The sequence below is a fragment of the Monodelphis domestica genome, chromosome 2 (genome assembly GCF_027887165.1).
Source record: "Monodelphis domestica isolate mMonDom1 chromosome 2, mMonDom1.pri, whole genome shotgun sequence".
Taxonomy (NCBI): domain Eukaryota; kingdom Metazoa; phylum Chordata; class Mammalia; order Didelphimorphia; family Didelphidae; genus Monodelphis; species Monodelphis domestica.
In genome coordinates, this window is record NC_077228.1 from 512,655,358 (window position 1) to 512,675,594 (window position 20,237).

The following is a 20,237-nucleotide window of genomic DNA, read 5'->3' on the forward strand; positions in this document are numbered from 1 at the left end:
GTTGTTGCTTATAAAACCCCCCCATGTTCTGTCTTAGAATCAATACTAAGTATTAATTTCAAGGCAGAAGAACAGTAAAGGCTCCAATTGGGGTTAAATAACTTGCCCAGGGTCACACGGTTAGAAGTGTCTGGAGTCAAATTTGAACCCAGGACCTCCTATCTCCAGGTCTGGTGGTGCAGTGGATAAAGCCTCTGCACCACCTAGCTGCCCCCAGGTCCATATATAGGAGACAAGCTCTCAAAACAGCACACTTTCTCTTGGAGTGTGGACTAGAGACATCTAGGAGAGCAAGATAATATTAAGAGTGGCTTGTATTTTACCAGAAATCATAGTGTGTCTTTTTCTTCTAGCTCCTGCAGGGACCTGTGGCATTGTTCTGGGACCTCCTGGAGTCACTGGGGCCAGTTCTAGGGCTGTGATGTTTACAGTAGGATCACCTCCTAATAGTGCTACACCTCCTACTTGCACCCAAATGGTTCTTCGCACAAGGACAACCTCAGGTGAGTTGTTTTCTCATGGCAGGCTAGGTAGGGATTGGAATGTAGGGAGTAATTAGAGTGGTAGCTCAGTGCTATCTTTTGTTTATTTAGTTAATTAATTTAGAATATTTTTTCATGGTTCCCTCCCCTCCTCCCACCCCACCTCCCATAAGCTGGGTGTTATCTTACTATTTATCAATGGTTTCAATTCAGACCTAACCCAGATGGGACAGTGAAGTGAGTCATTCAGGCTGGGCATTCTAGTCCCCGTCTGTCCTTGGCAGGCCAGAGACCCTCTTAAGACCTTAGCTTGGCTTTCATTTTACAGACAAGGAATTCAATATTTCAATATTTCATGGCAGTTTAAAAGTGAAAAATGAGAACACATGGAGTAAATGTCATGTTTTTCGATGTGAATCATTATATTGATGGAATAGTCTGAGGGATAAATGTGCAGTCTGGGGGGGCCTTAGATGGTACCTGCAAGTCCTTTGGAAAGTGGGAGTTGTGCTAGATACATTGGTGTTGCAAGGACTTACTTTTATCTCTTTGGAGAAATAGTTCCTTTGAATAATCGGGATAGTGTTTAGCTAGATTTCCAATTTTATGAGTTGTAGAGAGCATGAAGATAGAATTGAGTGTCTTCTCTCATCTGATATGTTGCCTCATTGGTTCTGTGAAATTACCTAAATAAGTAGATGATTTCATGACTTAGCCCTAGGAGTCTCCTCTCTGTTTTCTCTTCCCATGTAGTTGGATCAAACAGCTCTGGAGGGTCTCTCTGCTCCACCAGTGGCCGTATATATATGGGCTCACCTCCTGGGATTTATATGGGCTCTTCTCCACCGGGAGCAGAGGCAGCACCAAGCCTGAAGTACACACCTTATGGGACCTCCCCTCCCAGCTTGGAGGGCTTTATCACTTTTGAAGCTCCTGAACTTCCAGAAGAAACTCTCATGGAGGTAGTGAAAAAGATATTTCAGCATTTTAATGTCATTTAATACAAAGTAGAAAAGGCACCACTGAATAACACTTTTTTAGTTACTCAAGTGATACCCAGGGAGGCCTGGCATCAAAAAAGTGACTTCTTATTTTCACAGTTTGTTTTTTTTTTCCCATGAGAGGGAAAACTCAAAGATACATAGCTAGAGATTATTAAAAATGGGAAAACTGTCCACATTGCCAGAGACTGCTAGGCTGCTCATGCAGCGCCTCAAATTGAATGAAGCCCTGTTGTCTGCAAACAGATTGAATGAAGGATTTTAGCCCCAGTGAAAACTTTTACACACATTCTAAGACTTCAATGTTGGAAAGGTCATCCTGAAATAGTAGATTATTTTTTCAGATGAGACTTTGGGATGGGGGGAATCCTGTTTTCCAAGCCAAGGCCTCTCCATCCCCACAGCTTTTAGCTTGCTTCTCTTCCCAGACTACATGAGTGTGCATATTCAGCATTGGCTCCTATCTTACCACCTTGTGAAGCCAGAGGGTTTCTCTGGTGGCTTGAGGAAAAGCAGTTGATGCCCTGAATTGTGTCAGGTCTCATTTTCCTACTACTGGAATTTCTCAGGAATAGGTGATCACTACTTTTCATCCCCAGTGGAGAAAGAGGATCAGTAAGGCCAGCCTTTGTCATCAATCTTTGATGTCTATCTTGAGGGAACTTTCTAGAGCCAGGGTCAGCGGGCTTTTCTTATTGTTTCATACCCATCACGTGTCCCTTCTTGCGATGCCCACCTCCTACACTCTGAGTCTCTCCACGACTTATTCATTCTACTTCCCTGCCAGTGTGGAATTAGGTGAAAGCTAAACTTCAATGTGATTAATTTTTTTAGACCTTTACTCTGATCCAGATTTTGCCATTGGGTCCTTTTACCATATTTGAAGGTAGTTAAGTCACCCTAAAATACATTTGTACCTCGAGGGAGGTTGGGAGGTACATAGTGCTCCCTAAGGAGCACTCAGACATGAAGAAGAAATTAACCTTTTTTTTTTAACCCCTCACTTTCCATCTTAGAATTAATTCTGTGTATTGGTTCTAAAGCCAGAAGAGTGGTAAAGGCTAGGCAATGGGGGTCAAGTGACTTGCTTAGGGTCTCACAGCCAGGAAGTGTCTGAGGCCAGATCTGAACCCAGGACCTCCTGTCTCTAGGTCTGGTTCTCTATCCACTGAGTCACCTAGAAATTAACCTCTGAAGTGAACGTTGTCAGTAAAAAAATGTTATATGGCTTCAAGATGTACAAATGGACTTTGAGTTGAATTATTTGGGGATATTATTTACTGAACCTGGGCCCCATTTTGTAAATGGGAGAATGTTAGCTTCCTATAAGAGCAAGGCCTGCTTTGTTTTTTTCTTTTTATTTCCAGCACCTACCACAGGACCTGGTCCAATCAGTAACTGGATTGTTTTATGTAGATACTGATTTATAGCTAGTTCCTTAGAATTTCTATTGCTTTTTTTTTTAAACCAGGTGAGAAGTGTAGTTCCTTAGAAACGTTAAATCTTAACTACTATTACAGACAGTGGGAGAGATAGTTATCTGTCCAGGTGTAAAACATTACATTTTTTAATCCTCTACCCTCTGGAAGTGAAGATGGGAATATTTTCTCTGCTAGTGAATATGTGACTTCAGGAGTTTTTCTGGGTAGGTGGGCACTTTCTCCTTGGCATTAAAGTTAAGAGACATCATCCCCCTCTTCTCTACAGAGAGAGCACACAGACACGCTTCGTCACTTGAACACGATGCTGACGTTCACTGAATGTGTGCTGGATCTGACAGCCATAAGGGGAGGTAATCCTGAGCTATGCACATCGGCGGTGTCCTTGTACCAGATCCAGGAGAGTGTGGTGGTGGATCAGATAAGTCAGCTGAGCAAGGACTGGGGGTAGGTTGTGTGTGTGAAATTCTGTTGTAAATTTATTGTGTTAATTAAAATGGGGCTTGGGGATGTTTTCTTATCAAGAAACTTGGATTGGAAGAGACACGGAAGGGACCCCAGAGTAGTAGGTGGCCCCGCAGTGCAGGTCAGACATATTCACCCTGGTGGCCCATTTGGTTTTTCCCATTTCCGGTTTTCAAAAGAAACTCGTATCTTCTGTCATCAGTTCTAAGACAGAGGAATAGCAAGGGCTAGGCAATCTAGGTTAGGAAGCATCTGAGGTCAGATTTGAATCCAGGTCCTCTCAGCTCCAGGCCTGGCACTGTATCCATTGAGCCACCTCCCTCCCTCTCCCCCTCATTTCCGTTTTTGGCACTCAAGAGAGAGAACGGTAATCATTCATAGTATTAAACTGGAACAGCTACATTTTGAAAGAAGTTTTATTTAATACAGGAGAAAAACATTGACCTCATTTGCCATTAGGTGAGAAAAGAAGTATTTGGGAGTTTGTGTTACTACAAAACTATTACAGTTCCCCTTTGTACCCCTTGAGCATCTGAATGTATGAGAACAATTTTCTGACAGATCAGGAGATGTAGAGCTCTCTTGGAAGCAAGTAGTTTAAAACAGGGAGAATGGGAATCTTTGTCCTACCCTTTTTTTTCTGACTTAAGTCCCCACTCCCCCAACCTTCTTTTATGACAAATAAGAACAGTCAGGTAGAATTCTCTGGTTGGGTCTAAAACATACATCCTACAGCAGACTAACCCAGTCTCTTTGCCAGCAAAAGGGGAGAGAGGGTGGGAAGGGGTAGACTTCAGCATCAGTCCTGTCCATGTTTGTCTTAAATCACCATAGTGATCAAGTGATTTGTCCTCGAATTTAGTGATTTCACTTTGCCCAAGTATGTCCAAGTTTCTCTCATTTCCATTCATTTCTTAGGCTACAGGAATCTTACATGACATCACCCTGGCTTCCTGTCCCAACTCCCCTTGGGCATCAGGCCATTAGAATGTGAGCCTCACGAGGGCAGGAAATAGCTTTTGTCTTTCTTTGCATCTTGATACAAGGTGTGGCACAGAGCAAGCCCTTAATAAATGCTTGTTGACTGGCCAGTTTGGGCAATCATCTTCCAATCTGTGGGTTCCTGTCTAACTTCCTGTTTGTTGCTGTCACAATGGCAATGAATATTTTGGTGCTATGGAGCCTTTCTCTTCTCTTGGGCCTCCTGCAGTATGCTTAATAATACTAATATCTCTTGGGAACCTATTTTGCTGCAATTAATTTGCTGCAAATTGTTTTCTAGAACAGTTAGACCAATGCACAGCTCTGCCAATAGTGGGTTAGTGTGACCATCATCCTCTAGCCTCTTGTATTTACCTTTCTCATTTTGGCCAATTAATGGTGTGAGGTTAAAACTCCAGTTTTTATTTGAATTTTTTGATTTGGAGCATTCTTATGACTGTTAGTAGCTTAACTTTCTTTTAAAAATTGCTTTTTTGCATCTTTCAAAATGTTCTTTGTGAGAGAATGTCTTAAGAGGTTTCTTTCTGCCATTATACACATGGCACCTGGCTGGTGTTTCTAAGGTGGGGAAAGTCTCTCAATCACCAAGTGTTTTTAAGCACTTCCTGTGTGCCAGGCCCTATACTAAGGGCAGAGGATACTAAGAAAAGGCAATAACTGTCCTTTCCTGAAGAAGTTTACATCATATCACATATGTGTGGAAATGTCATACATCCAGCCATTATCCCAGGTGTGAGGGAGACAAGTATGCATAAAAATAAAGCACAAATCTAAAGGGAATAAGAGCAAACATACCAGGTAGTTACCGGGATTTGGAGAGGCTCTGTGTAGAAGGTGGTGCTCAGCCTGTGTCTTCGTGGAAGAGAGGGAGCCTTGGCCTGATCATGGTCAGCACAAATACGTACATCAAGGTAGAGCCTCATATGTGAGGAAAAGAGAAAAAGACACTTTGTTTGGATCCTAGAGGACAGGAAAGCCAGAAAGTTACGTCGAGCAGTCCCTGCCCCAGATCTGCATTTAAGAACAAGGATCTTAGCAGCCATCTAGAGAACATTTTGAAGTTAGGGGTGGGGGATGACCAGTTAGGAGGTTGTTGGGATAACCAGCAAGAGCTCAGGAGGGTCTGAACTGAGGTGACTCCTTCTGTGACTGCAGAGGACAGTCTGGTTCCTAGTCAGACTTGATGACTGATTTGATATGTGGGATGAGGGAGAATGAGGAGTGAAGAATGCTAAGATGATGGAATGGGCGACCATGAGAACTTGCCATTAAGCATGCCGGTTCTCCTAGTTTGCATTCACAGTTTTGTCTATTAGTCACTATACAAATTTCCAGAGTTAGAGTTGTACTAAACAACTACTTCACTTTTTAAAATTTTTTTTCCAGATTACATGTCAATACAATTTCCTAATATATGTTTTCTGATATTTTGCGATCCATGTTTGTTCTCTCCCTCCAACCTTTCCTCCTCTCCTTAAGAAGACAAGTAATATGCTATAGGTTGTATATATTATAATACATATTTCCATGTTTGCCATGTTGTGAAAGAAAACATATATTGCTTACATTAGAGAACAATTCATGGAGGAAATAAAAGTAAAGAATGGTATGCTTCCAAAAAACAAAAGAAGTTGAAGGCCTTGGGAGGACAGTGGCCCTAGAGCAGAAGTAGGGGAAAGAAGAATTCATTTGTGGGCATGTTAAGCTCATGATGTCTCTGGACATCCCAGTTGAAATGTCTAGTATAGAGCAGTTGAACTGAAAATATCTGTGGTTGAGCAGCACAGAGATGATGGTGACCCATTGTGCTGGTTAGCTGAGAAAGAAGGAAGAGAGAGAAGAAAAGGACTGGGATAGGGCTTGGGGGAACACCCCTAGGCAAGGGAGTATGATGGCCATGGAAGGGGAACAGGGAGAGAGCCACTCTCCAGGAAAGGAGAGTGGTCATTGATTTCACATTCAGCAGATAGTGAAGAAGAATGAGGTCCAACAGCAGTAAAGACAGTGGAGGCAGCACTTGGTAAACAGTTGTGTGAAAGAGAGGTGAGACATAAGATACTAAGTGGAAGGAATGGAGTAGGCTGTGTTGAAGCTGTGGCTTTGGTTGGGGAGAATTGGATGTGCTGTGAAGATTTGAGAGAGAGAAAGTGAGGATTCTGACCGCCAGAGAGGAATGGGAAAAAATTGGATTTTGGGCATAATGAGACAGCCATCTCTTTGTCAGAGACTAGGGGAAAGGAGAAGGTGTAGGTCAGTGGGGCTGGAAGATGAAGAGAATGTAATAAAAGGCAGATAGTTAGTGTTAGATTTAAATTAGTTTTGAGCGTTAAATAGTTGTAGATAGGAGAGTGGGAGCCAAAAATGTGATAATTAAAATGTTTGGGAGCAAGGGAATTATATAACAATTATGACCGCTGAAATATATTTTCTACTGTGTCTTGGTTTTATATAAATATAGGATGGTCGCCAGGGAATATATTCCCAATTTATGAATATGCCCAAGCCAACTGGGTTTTATAGAGAAATTTAATTTATAATACACTGATTAATCAATAGAAAAAGAGAGAAAGTAAGAAAGGAATAAGAATGAAGGCCCTCAAGCCAATAAGGCCTAGACCTCAGTCCTAAGAGATAAATCAGTCATTTGGTTTTATCACTCACCCAAGATCTCTCTAGGTAAGGCTTCTCATGCCAACCTCAGGCTCCACCTTCAAGAGAGCCTCCTTTCAAGAAATGTTTTCAGAGAATTCTCCTCCTGACTCCTCCTGAGTTCTCCTTCTACAGCCTCCTTCAAGACCTCTCCAGGAGCTCTCCCTCCAGGACCTCTCTCCTCTCAGACCTCCTTCAGAGCATCAACCCCCCTTCAGTCCTCAGACCCTGCTATCTTTAAGCCAAAAACTCTAAGTTCCCTCCCCTCAGTTCTCACATCTACCAATCACTGTTGATCTCTCCCCTGTGCCAATGGTGGCTCTAGCTTAACCCAGGACTGCCCAGAGGTCTGTCCCCTTTGCACATGTCTGTTGAAGGTCATATTCTCAAATAATTAAATCTTGATCTTTGCTGCAGTCCTTCCTAAATCCTGTTACTCTGAGTAGGGTGGAGATTTGTAGTTTCCAAGACCTGGTTCTGTCATTCCAAGTATCAATTCTAAAATCATGACTCAAAGAACTTCCTGTTCTATGCTTAAGCATAGGTCAAAGCCCTTTCCATTGTTTAGCAAAAGGTTTCTGTCCTAAAGTAGTCTTAAGTAGGGAGGAGAAGGATCCTCCCATGCCAAGGAGTTTCATATTCCAATAGAGTTCTTACTATCAGTAGGAAATTTTTTCAAGTATGAAATTTCCCAATGGGGAAATTTCCAACATTCATAAGTCTAAGAAATTTTAAGGTTTACAGTGGTACAGTGAATCTAGCTCAGGACTCAGGATCCAGTACAAATCCAGTTTCAGACACTTTGTGACCCTTGTTAATCCATTTAACCTTCATCTGCCTCAGTTACCTCAATTGTAAAATGGGAATCATAAGAACACCTCCCTTTCAGGGATGTGAGAATCAAATGAGATGACTGTAAAGTGCTTGGTGAACCTTAAAGCACTATATAAATGCTAGGTATACCTTATTGAGAGACTATATATATTCATCAAGGGTTCATACTGGCATCACAGCAGAACTGCACAACCACCCAAGCACCATTTCTAGGTTGGCATGTGGGAGATTCGGTGACAATATTATATAAGCCTTCTCAGATAGAAATTGAGGCATAGCCTTGACTTTCCTGTGTTGCTTTTAATTTTCCTGTTTTACTAATGCATAGCCATTCGGGTTTGGGGAGTATTCTGTTTCACTTCATCTTGAGACATCTAGGCTCTTTTTATCCTAAGGATTGGGAGGAGATGTGTTTTAGTATGTGATAAATGAGTTGAGAGAAGTTAGGTCTAATATTTAAAGTTTGAATCTTGTGTTTCCTCTCTAGACAAGTAGAACAACTGGTATTATACATGAAAGCAGCCCAGCTGTTAGCTTCATCTTTGCACCTTGCCAAAGCCCAGATCAAATCAGGGAAATTGAACCCATCGACTGCTGTTAAACAAGGTATGGAATGTGGCAATGGAGTAGCTATTTTCTAGCTTCAGTGACTCCTTTATTCCAGGAGTTACTTAAGAAATTAAAAAAAGACAGTATATGCAGTAGATGGAGAAAAAGGTGGTTGTGTTAATGTTATTTTAATCAGAAGAAAGCCTTAGGGGGAAAACAGGGCTTTTTTAAGTCCAATTTTCTAATATCAGTCCTAATTGTGTAACCAGGGTAAAGAAGTAGGAAGAGGGGATCTTTTCTCTTTCTAATATTGACAGATTTGTGCCATATCTTAACTTTTCCAGTTGTCAAAAATCTGAATGAGAGATATAAATTCTGTATCGCCATGTGCAAGAAACTTACAGAAAAGCTGAATCGCTTCTTCTCTGACAAGCAAAGATTCATTGATGAAATCAATAGTGTGACTGCAGAGAAACTCATCTACAATTGTGCTGTAGAGATGGTAATCCTGCACAGTTTTCCCCTTTGCATGGTTTAAATGTGAACGACAGCGGTTCTCTGAATGGGACTTCTTTCTTGGAAGATGACCTGCTGACTTGCATCAGTCATCTCTTTTGCACCATTTCTTCCTTTTAAAACAATGTACAGCACTGTCTTAATCCTGAATTTGTGATTACTTCACAATGAATGGAATAAGTCTAAATGCTTCTTGTTGCTTAATTAATATAATTTATACATTGAATTTAAGATTGTGTCTGCTGTGTGCAGAGTTTTATTCTTAGCATTAAGAGTCACGTAGATTTAAAGAAGGCAATCCTTTCAATGTGAAGGCCCTAGTATAATATAAAAGAAAACAGGTCATGTGCTCCATAGGAGGAAAAACCTTTTGCAACTCTGGGAATCAGGGAAGGCTTCATGGAAGTGGTGGCATCTGAAGTGGGTCTTGAAGCATGGATAATATTTTCACAGGCAGAATAGAGATGGGACCTTCTAGGTAAAGGCATAAACCATGGGCTCTGAGGTAGGATAACAAGTTCCCAGTGAAGGGACAGCCAGCATGTGGTCTAGTATGTATAGAAAAGGAGTGGTGAGAAATTTGGAAAGTTGGGTTGGAAACAGACTGGGGGAGTAATGATTTGTTCATCTTGGACCTTGAAAGAGAGCCTTGTTGTAGAGTTACTTCAGTGGATCCCTGGGAATATCCCTCCAAAAGTGCATGTCACTGCCTAGCTACACCTGTAATTTTTAAAAAAACTTTGCTTTCTGTCTTAGTATCCATTCTACAACAGAAGAGCAATAATGGTGGTTAAGTGACTTACCCAGAGTCACACAGCTAGCACATATTTAAGGCTAGATTTGAACCCATCTTCCCAGCTCTAGGCCTGGTGCTCTATTCACTGTGCTACTTAGCTGCCCCCTCTGAACTGATTTGTATGCAGTCCTCTCCCAAATCCTCCACTGACCACAGAAGGGGTAAACAATTAAACTGATATAAAGGGCTCACCTGCTCCTATTCTTGCACTGCTGGATAAAGCTAGAGAAAAATCATTAGGCCCTGGTGACTGAGTCTTCACTGTGCCAAGGTGGACCTTTTACTTCCCATGGCTCCCCATCCCCAAACTCTCAGCTGAGAACTCTGCCTCCTGGTTCACTCAAAAAATCCAGGCCTTTCCTTGAGAACTCCCTCTGCTCCCTGTCATCTTCCCCACCCCGTCTGGTGTGAAGAAATGGTCCTTGACTTGGCCAAGGTGCACCTTCTGTGTGCACAAATGATTGGTTCCTTCCATCCTGCCATCTCTGCCCCTCTCACTTCAGTCTCCTCATTTACCAGCTGCTTTGTGACTGCCTATGAGCATCCCCCCAGCTCCAAAACCCTCACTGGATCCCCACCCCCCAGCTCTCATTCTCTCTCCTTTCTCTAAGAAAGGCCTTCTATAATCAGTGCCTCCACTTGGCTTTCCACTCTCATCCCAACTGTCTGTCTTCCATTCCCATCCTACAGTTGAAGATGTTGTCTCCAAAGTTGTCTCCACCCTTTCTTAGCTGCTAAAGTTAATGGCTTTTCCTTAGTTCTTGTCCTTTGGACTCACTGAAGCCTTTGACTCTGCCCCTTCATCCTTCTGGTTCATGATAAAGCTCTGACTGGTTTTTCCTACTTCTGATTGCTCCTCAGTCTCCTTTTCTAGGTCTTTGTCCAGGTCACGCTCACTCGGAAGAGGGACCTGAACCAGCTTCTTCCTTTGTTTACTTCCCCTGGGGGTCTTATGGCTGCCCGAGATAGAATCTTCACATCTCTTCCAGGGATTCTCATTTTCTTTTGGGTAGCCTTAACCTCCAGGCTGACATCTCCATCTCTTTAATGTTTTGTAGACTTCGTCACCTCAGCGTATCTAAAGTTGAACTCTACTCAGATGTGAGTGTTCTTTCTTAGGTACAGATTTAACTACGCAACTGCCCCCACCCCACCCCCCATTACCTCCAGGATCAAATCTAAAATTCTCCATTATTTGCCTTTTAAAGGCTTTCCTAACCTGTGCCCTTGCTATCTTTTTAGTCTCCACCCTGCATGTATTCTGTGATCCAGCAATAACGAATGGCCCTGTTACAGGTCCTTGTTCATGATGATCCATCTCCATGGATCTCGCTTATATAACAAAGGATAAGAAGAGGGAGAAACAGTTTGCTGCAGTGTTCCATCACCACAAGTCCTTTTGTGGCTCCGAGTCCTCTTGTCTTCAGGCCAGGTTTAGCCCCTCCACTCCCGAACTGTATTTAGTTGCTCTTCTCTTTGAATTTAATGCTTTCTAAGGTCCACTTGTTTTTGACTGCTCAACCCTCCACACCAGGTTTTCTGTGCTTCCCCTTCTGTTCCCGGACTGTCACCTCCGTGACAGTGACAGCCCCTGCAGGGGCCGTTGGAAAGACCAGAGGTGCTGCTCTTGGCATCCCGGGAACTCCTTGGGAGGGCCTGGAGTCGCTTTGTTCAGTCACATCATTCAGAATTGCTTCCCAGAATCCCTGGGCCAAGGCACAGCTTTACCAGCAGCGAGACAGGCTCCACTAGGCTTTTCACACAAGCCCTTCAATATTGTCTTTGCCATCTTTGCCCATTCATTGACTGAGTACAGTGTGGAACCTCAGAGCTGTTCTGATTGATATTTATCTACTCAATGATTAGGAACATTCTTTCATAGAGCTGAGCGCTGTTCGTGTCCGTTGGCAACTTCTCTCCTGGCAAATGGCTTTTGGCCTTGCGTATTTCCATTATTAGAGCTTTATCACATATTGATAGTTTGTTGCCCAGTAAAGAATGTCCCTTCTTATCCTATTTGCATTCATTTTCTCTGTGTAAAACTACTTTTCAGTTTCATGTAGGTGAAATGATCTCTCTTATCTTTGCTAATTACCTTTTTCTGCTTTATCGAGCACCGGTAGTTATGTGCCAGGCCCTGTGTGAGTGCTGGGGACACAAGGCAAGGCAGAAAGATAGTCCCTGTTCTTCAAGGATCTCATAGTCCCAGGGCCACTGCTTCTCTCTGCCTTGGAATTAATCTTGTCAGAACTCATGGTTCATCCATTGTGATAATGGCTATGATTTGCATTTCTGAAGAGTGGTCTTGAGGGACATCTGTAAGGACTCTAGAAAGGACTTTAGAGATCAGCTCATCTGATGTGACAGATAAAGAAACTGAGGCCCAGGGAGGCTGAGTGGCGTCCTCAGGGTCACAGCAAGTTAGTGGCGGAGCTGGAACTAACACTGATGTCTCCTGGCTCTCCCGTTACTGCCCTTCACCCTGTATGTTGGTCCACAACATGGGGAAATGCTGGAGGTGTGCCAAAGTCCAGGAAGCCGAAAGCTTTACCCACAGAGTGGTCATAATGATTAAGAGAACCCTGGATACCACGGAACCTGAAAATCCTCGGTTAGATGAAGAGGCTACATCAGATCACATGCTGTTTATCCAGATATCTTCTAACAAAACTGCTTGTCATGAAATACTAGGTTCTTAATTATGCACTTGGATATTTAACTTTCTCTAAGTTGGATGTTTTAACCTTTTATTTATGGTTCATTGGAGAGATCTTTTATTCTTTCACTAAAGTTCACGTAGATAAAAAGTTTTAGCTTTTGAGTTATTTATGCTAATTCAACCTATAATTTTGTCAGAATGCATTTATTTAATTTTAAAATTTAAAGCTTTCTTGTTTTAAATAAATTTTATTTGCTTGGGGTAGTTTGGAAAGTTGTGACTATCAACCTCTTCCCAGGTGCAGTCTGCAGCCCTTGATGAGATGTTTCAGCAGACGGAAGACATTGTGTATCGGTATCACAAAGCAGCTCTCCTTTTGGAAGGTTTAACAAAGATCCTACAGGACCCTGCAGACATTGAAAATGTCCACAAATGTAAGTGTCCCCCCAAAGGGGCTGGGGGGAGAGGGACTGGAACTTCTAATTATGTAAAAAGGGAAATGCTGGTAAAAAATTGGTGTCTTCTCTGACCCCCAAGCTCGGGAGAGTTTTGCATTCGTGTATTTCTTTAGAAATCTTTTAAGAGGTTATTAACTGGAAAAATGTCATCTCTCCAGAAGACCAGATTGATTCAGTCCTGGTGAAAGCACTACAGGGGGACAGGAAGGGTAGCGCCCTTACTGGTAACAGAGCCTCATGCTAGCACCGCATTTAGGAAACTCCTGCTATGTGCCAGGCATTGCCCTAAGTGCAGGGGTACAAAAAAGAGACTGAAGGAAGCCCCTGTCTCCAAGGAGCTCCTAGTCTAATTGGCCTGGATCTGGGGATATGCGGTGGGATCAGAACGTTCTCTGTTGGTCCACACAAACTCTAAATCTAGGCTGGACGTGTCTTAACTGCATTTTCAGAAAAGGAAAGCAGAGCTCAGACTTGGGTCCTGGTTTTAGAGTGTGAAAGCCTTTCCTTGCGCTGTGCCCCATCCCCATGGGAGGGATGCCCCGGGTTTGTCAGTGCAGGGGCAGTCCAGGGCAGTAGAGGGTGAGGGTCTCCTTTTCAGTGAGCCAACTCTCCCTGGCCTACATTGTCTGTCCTAAAGCGAATGTTCTGTTTTTGTTTGCAGATAAATCTAGTATTGAAAGAAGGCTGTCTGCACTCTGCTATGGGGCGGTGACTGTCTATGAGCCATAGCCTCTCCCATGGACCAAGCAGCAGTGATACTAGGGAGCTGGGGGCCTGAGACCCTCTCCCCAGGGAGGAATGGCTTTTAAGTTGGTGCAGGCCAAAGCGGATCCCTAAACGGCTGCTGTATTTGAGGAATAATCTGCCTTACAGAGAAGCCCCCCTTTCCTTTGACAGAATCTCCCAGGTTTTCAGTCAGGACTTGGTTAAGTGCATCCTGGACTGAAGTGAAGGATCAGGGCAGTGCTTCTTCTTGAGGATTTTGGGGAAGGGTGAGTGCTTCCCCCAGCTCCCACAGCAGTGGGGGAGATGCTGCTGGAGCTGGAGTTGCCTTCAAGGTTTGCCTTCAAGACTGCCAGGAAATGCCTGAAGCATAGACTGGGAAACTCCAGCCTGGGCAGGCAGGGGCAGGTTTGACTTTTAGGGTGAGTTGGCTCAGGCTGAGCAGGCACCCCAAGAGGGAGATGAAAAGTTGGCCCTTGGAAGAAATTGTGCTCTCTGTCAAGAATCCCACATTTGACCGGACTTTTGTGGCTACAGCTTGATCTCCTTCTAACAGATTTCATGTTGCACTAATTTACTAAAGCAATTATACTGGACTTCGCAGAACTATTCATTTAACACCACCAGATAAGGCACAATGGACTTACTCCAAAAAGTTTCATTTTATTGTAAATAAATCCTTTGCGGAATTTCAGATGTAACTTCTAGGAGACTTTTAAACAGACTGTACAAACTTATATTCATGTGAACCTTTGCCTTTTTTTACCTATTTGTCTACAGCTACCAATTTTTTCAGTAACGGAAATGTTTTGAGTTCCTGGTTGTTTTTGCTTTTCCTATATAAGGCTTGGTTGCATTTTTTGTTGTGCATGCAGAATGTGCATTAATTAGCGCCTGTGATCTCAAGGAGTGTGTAAAAAGCGCTCTCGGTCTACGGTTTCTTGGGCAGTATTAGAACCAGTGCTGGAAATTGAGAGGGGCTCTCAAGAATTTTGAGGCCCGAGCCAAGGTTGGTAATCTAGATGCTTGTTAGTGATGTGGGGTTTCTACATCAAGTTAATGAAAAATCAGGTTCGTTTTTTTCTAAGGCAGCAGGGGAGAGGGGCTCCCTCACTTAGGTGGGCACTTTTCATTTCAAGCTCAATTCTTGCAGCTTACCAAATAGCAAGGCCTGGAGTATTTAGGCAAGTTACCTGAAGACTCCTCTGGAAATGGTTCCAATATTGTATTTTATTTTGTTTTTGTTACTTAACTGCTTGGATACTTGAATAAACCATTCTCCAGAACAAAATCATTTTAATCCTTTTAGCTAACGTGGTCCGGACTCTTGGACGACGTTGTACAGTAGCTCTGGCATCGATATTGTTTTAGTGTACTGATGAAAACCATGAGTTTCTCTTTACTCTGACAAAGTAATGTAATTTTTACCTTATTTATCTGTATGAAATTCCAACAGTTAATTTGGACGTTTATTTATAGAATGTTTGTATTTCTAGGTCTTTAATACAGTGTTTCTACCTCTCATTTGTAACAGCATGCATTCTTCTGGAAACTAGGGAATAACTCACTGAACTGTGGTGTGAGAGCCTTTTTATTATCGCCTGTATAAATGTATATTAAAGTAAAATAAAACTGACAAAGGTTTCTAGGTGCAGTTTGGTCTATTCCAGCACTTCTATTCCTGAGGGGCAGCTACTCTTTTTCATCTTGGGTAACAGTATGTATATAATATTATATCTATTTATCTTTAAAGTTTGCAAAACACTTCACATCATTTCATTTGATCCTCACAACCCTGGGAGGTAGGTGCTATTATCTATCCCCTTTTTGACAGATTAGGAAATTGAGGATGAGGTGAAGTCACGTCAGTGAAGTGTCTGAGGCTGGATGTGCACCAAGTTGGCCCAACTCCAGGCCCAGTTCACTCTTTACTGGCCCACCTTGCTGCCTGTGCAGACACCCCACATTCTTCTCTTTCAGATATTAGGATGATGGAATTGCAAAATCATGGATGGGGAAGATGCTTGTCTCTAAGCTTATGGACAAGCGAGCAGTCTTGCAGCCTCTTGTAATATCCCCGCCTCCAGCATCCGTGATGCCATTGGGGTCTGAGGAGTGACTGACTAAAGCATCCATCCACCTGTGGTTTGGCCTTGGGATGAGCTTGGTGCTCTCTCTTCCACTTGTATTGAGTCGTGCAGTTTCTAGAATGCGTTTGCCTATGTTGTCTCATGTCTCCACCTGGCCCTACCTGTGAGAGATGCAGACATATCCCTGCATTCTGTTTAACAGATGGGAATTGCTGAGGTTCAGAGTCAGCCAGTTGCCCAAAGGCCAGTGTCTGTCTTTCTGGGAATATGCTGCGAACATAGTAATATGGCCCTGCATCATGGACATCTTGGGGCTGGTCCACAGCCATATTGTCCCTGTTCCTTGCCCCCATCATAGTAGATTTGATGATCTCCATCTTCAAACATCACTTCCAGATGGATTCTCACGTTTATTTTGTCAGTCTTAATAGTCCCTCAATCAGCAGGCTTAAACCAGACTCCTCTCTTCTGCATGGTGCTCACTTCTCCTAACCCAGCCTCCATTCCCTATTTTTCTTTGTGTTTTGGACTGAAAACCTATCCTCTCTGGTGTGTAATTGAAAATGCTACCCTAAAAAAGAACTACATTTCCCTGGAGCCCACTGACATCCTGTACATTATGTAGACAGGAAATAAATTGTGTGGGCGGTCCTACTTTCCCTCTCTTTGGCTTGATGTGGCAAGCATGGTGGTGGTAAGTGCCGGGGTTTTAATTAGCCATGGGCACGTTTTTATTTTGTATCCTTTTCCTTTCATTTTAATGATCATTAATAAATCGTCTAAAAATAATCTTATTATTGAGATCTCATTTCAATTTTTACATTGAGTAGGGAAAAATGGATTAGTTGACAAGCTTCACTTCCTTATTGTCCTATTCAGTTCTTCATCATCTATCAGATTATTGTAGCTAATGTAGCTAATGATCGCCTCTCTGCCACCTTAGGGAACAGTTTCCAGCTTCACCCAGACTCCCTCCCCCTCCTTTCCGTACAGCTGCTTAGTAGCTACCGTTAGAAAGTTGCCTGGTCCAAAGGGCTCCATTTCTTAGAATTTCTAACTTCCTTCAAGGTTCAACTCAGGTGCTGCCTCCTAGGAGGAAGCCTTTCTTTGCCCCCAGTGTGAAGATGGGATTCACTCTCCCCTGGCCTACTTTGACATGAAATCAACCAAAAGCAAGACTTCCCTGCTTCAGTTAAGCAGGGGAGGTTCACACACCACTTCCTTTACATTAGCAACTCTCTCCTCCCATTTTCTTTTGTGTACAACCGGGGTCCTTTCGCAGGGAGAACTTGGGAGCTTTTCAGTTTTCATTTTTCTCATTTTGAATAACTTATCTATTTAAACACGTCCTTCTGAGGAGTTGGAACAGCCTCAAAATGCTCAAAGGGCCCCCAACAAAAAACGAAGAGCCCCCAGCCTACGCGCTTTCTCTCCCAATAGAAAATGGGCTTCTTGGAGGCAGGAACTATTTCCTCCCTATCTTTGTATCCTTAGTGCTTACTTATTTTTATTATATTTATCATTATTTATTATGTTATATTATGTTTATTGAATTAAACTGAGGACAGAGAAGGGGGGGGGGATCTTTCATTTCCTCAAGATGGCTCGGTCTATCCTGCAAAATAGGAAAAGAAATGGAAAAGCCGTTTCTCTGGGTACTCTGGGTGTGTGGATGCTGAGGTTATCCTCAGCTGGCCTTCCTGATGGGATAAAAATGGCCCGGATGCCTCGTGCCTCAAGTATCACGGGTTTGCCTCCGGCATATGAAAATTGCAGATCTGCTTTCCACCCGCTCTAAATTTAAGGTCTTTTTACACTTGCTCAGCTGTCTACCTCCTCTTTCCCAGAGTGACTAAGATTAGCCACGAGCTCACTTGTTTCTCTTGGACGAATATGGCTCAGAGGCCCATTGGAGGGGGGCATTGGAGGCCTGAGAGCATCTGGGGGGGGGGTGGCATCAATGAAGGACCTCCTCCAGCTGTGACTGGGACACAGTCCCCCGCCAAGGTCCAGCAACCAGTTCTCCCATCATGGCGGATTGGCAATTCCATTGGTCCATGGCCTGAGCATTCCTGGGGATGGATCACTCAGTCACACATTTCCATCCAGAAGGCATTTTGGGGGTCACCTAAGCCACCCCTCCTTTATTATTATTATTGCCTTCTGTTTTGGAATCAATACTGTGTATTGGTTCTAAGGCAGAAGAACAATAAGCTAGGCAATGGGGGTGAAGTGACTTGCCCAGGGTCACACTGCTGGGAAGTGTCTGAGGCCAGATTTGAACACCCTGTCTTAGAGAGTTGAGGAAACTGAGCTTGGGGAGGTTGTGACTTGCTGGAGGTCAGATGGGTAGGATTTGAACCTGGGACCTTCTTACTCCAAAACCAGAGCTCTTTCCACTGAGCCACACTGTCTCCAACACGGGCCCATTTCCTGGAGCTTCTTATGACTTGTGCTCACTCCCCAGGCCCCAGTTGGCTTGTTCATGGAATTAAAATTCCACTCCCGAGCCTTGGAAACCCCTTTGATATGCACACATTGGCTAATGTTTAGTGATTGACGTTCATAGAATGGTTCGAGCTGAAAGGGGGTGTCAGGGCACCCTAGTGGCTAGGAAGCTGGCTTTGGAGTCAGAATGGGGTTCATAGGACCATGACCCAGTGTTTCCATGAATGATCCATTTATTATAGTTATTCTTATACATTATATATAAAATATAAAAGAATTATATTCTTATAAATTGTTATTTAGCATTTATAGAATAGCTTGTAGATATTCTATAATTCTATATTTGTTTATAGTTATTTGTTTTATAGCACTTATAATGTGCCTGGCACTGTGTCAAGGACTTTACTGGTCCTCACAATCCTGGAAGGTAGTTTCAATGATTATCCTCGTTTTACATATGGGGAAACTGAGGCAACCAGCAGGTATTGATCTTGTGCCCAGGGGATCATAGACAATGTCTGAGCTTGGATTTGAACTCGGATCTTCCCGACTCCAGGTCTGGCACTAGTTGCAGGATGAAGCATCCTGGAATGCTTCAAGCACGAGGCATCCAGGCCATTTTTATCCCATCAGGAAGGACGGCTGAGGATAATCTTAGCATTCGCACGCCCAGACCGTGTGCTGGGCTCACCAGCCCCCCCAGAGCCCAAGTTTGAAAGGCAGCCTTTCTCCTCCGACAGGTTTTCTGTTTCTCTTCTGTTTTTGGAGGATGGAGTTTGCCATCCTCAGGAAATTAGATTTTTTCCCCCTCCCTCCGTTGGGTATCTAGCTGCCCACTCAAAATCCAGAGAGCTGACGTGCTGAATCCATTCCTTCTCAGGCATCTGTTCCAGACAGGTCGGTCCTCTTTACCTTCTGTCCTCGTAGCAACAGAAGGCCACAGGCTAGACAAACGGGGCCAAGTGACTCGCCCAGGGGCACCCAACTAGGAAAACAGGAGGTCAAATTTGAACCCAGGTCCTTCCCAACTCCAGACTTGGCTCTCTATCCCTTGCGAGAATTTATTTTTCTAAAACGATATTAATTCCTGTATAGGAGAATGACTGTATTCAAGAGTCTGGGATGTGGCTCAGATGCAGTCCAGTCTGCTTTACTTGATTTTCTTTGTCCTTTCAAACAGAATTTGGTGCATAAATGGAGGAGACAAAGAGTACCTGTGGGGTTGAGGAGGGGTGATAGCTTGATGGACCACCATTAGCCATTCACCAGTTAAAGACGTCTTGGGGTGTTCAGAGAAGGGCTGAATAATGAGCTCCTAAAAAGCAATTTATTAAATAAACTGACCCAACTCCAGTCATCACTAGTCCCTGATATAGTCAATAAACTTGGATTCTTACCCAATTATCAGCCTCTTAAGGTCATTTTTCATAGCAGCATCCTTAAGATTTTGTTCCCTCTTCTTGGAAAACTGGCCTTCCCTGGAACTCTCTCCTCTCCCTGTCTTTCTCTCCCTCATCTCCCTCTCTGTCTCTGTTCCCTTCCTCTCCTCTCCTCTCCTTTCCTCTCCTCTCTGTCTCTGTCTCTCTCTTCCCACCCTCTCCTCTCCCTCTCCTCTATCTCCCTTTCTCTCCCTCTCTGTCTCTTCCCTCCCTCTCATCTCCTCTCTTCCTCTCTCTCTGTCTCTCTCTTCCCACCCTCTCCTCTCCTCTCCTGTCCTCTCCTCTCCTCCCCTCTCTGTCTCTGTCTCTGTCTCTCTCTTCCCACCCTCTCCTCTCCCTCTCCTCTATCTCCCTTTCTTTCTCTCTCTCTTTGTCTCTGTCTCCCCCATCTCCCTCTCTGTCTCTTCCCTCCCTCTCATCTCCTCTCTCTTTGTCTCTCTCTGTCTGTCTCTCTCTCTGTCTCTCTGTCTGTCTGTCTCTCTTCCCTCCCTCTCATCTCCTCCCTCTCTCTCTGTGTCTCTGTCTCTCTCTGTCTCTATGTCTCTCTGTCTCTGTCTCTCTCTCTGTCTCTTCCCTCTCCTCTCTCTCTCTCTGTCTCTCTGTCTCTCTGTCTCTCTGTCTCTCTCTCTCTCTCTCTCTCTCTCTCTCTCTCTCTCTGTCTCTCTCTGTCTCTGTCTCTTCCCTCCC

At 43.6% G+C, this 20,237-nt stretch overlaps 1 protein-coding gene across 2 annotated transcripts in view; it reads left to right on the plus strand.

Moving 5' to 3' along the window:
* Positions 1–15,217, plus strand: part of ULK2 (unc-51 like autophagy activating kinase 2) — a 91,089-nt gene extending 75,872 nt beyond the window's left edge. For both annotated transcript variants that reach the window (XM_001372616.4, XM_016429307.2), the window contains exons 21-27: positions 354–503; positions 1,236–1,444; positions 3,191–3,369; positions 8,360–8,478; positions 8,766–8,923; positions 12,691–12,826; positions 13,512–15,217. In XM_001372616.4, the coding sequence (XP_001372653.1) occupies positions 354–503; positions 1,236–1,444; positions 3,191–3,369; positions 8,360–8,478; positions 8,766–8,923; positions 12,691–12,826; positions 13,512–13,579 (1,019 nt within the window). In that variant the 3' untranslated portion in view covers positions 13,580–15,217. The remainder of the gene's footprint in view (positions 1–353; positions 504–1,235; positions 1,445–3,190; positions 3,370–8,359; positions 8,479–8,765; positions 8,924–12,690; positions 12,827–13,511) is intronic.
* Positions 15,218–20,237: the final 5,020 nt, after the last annotated feature.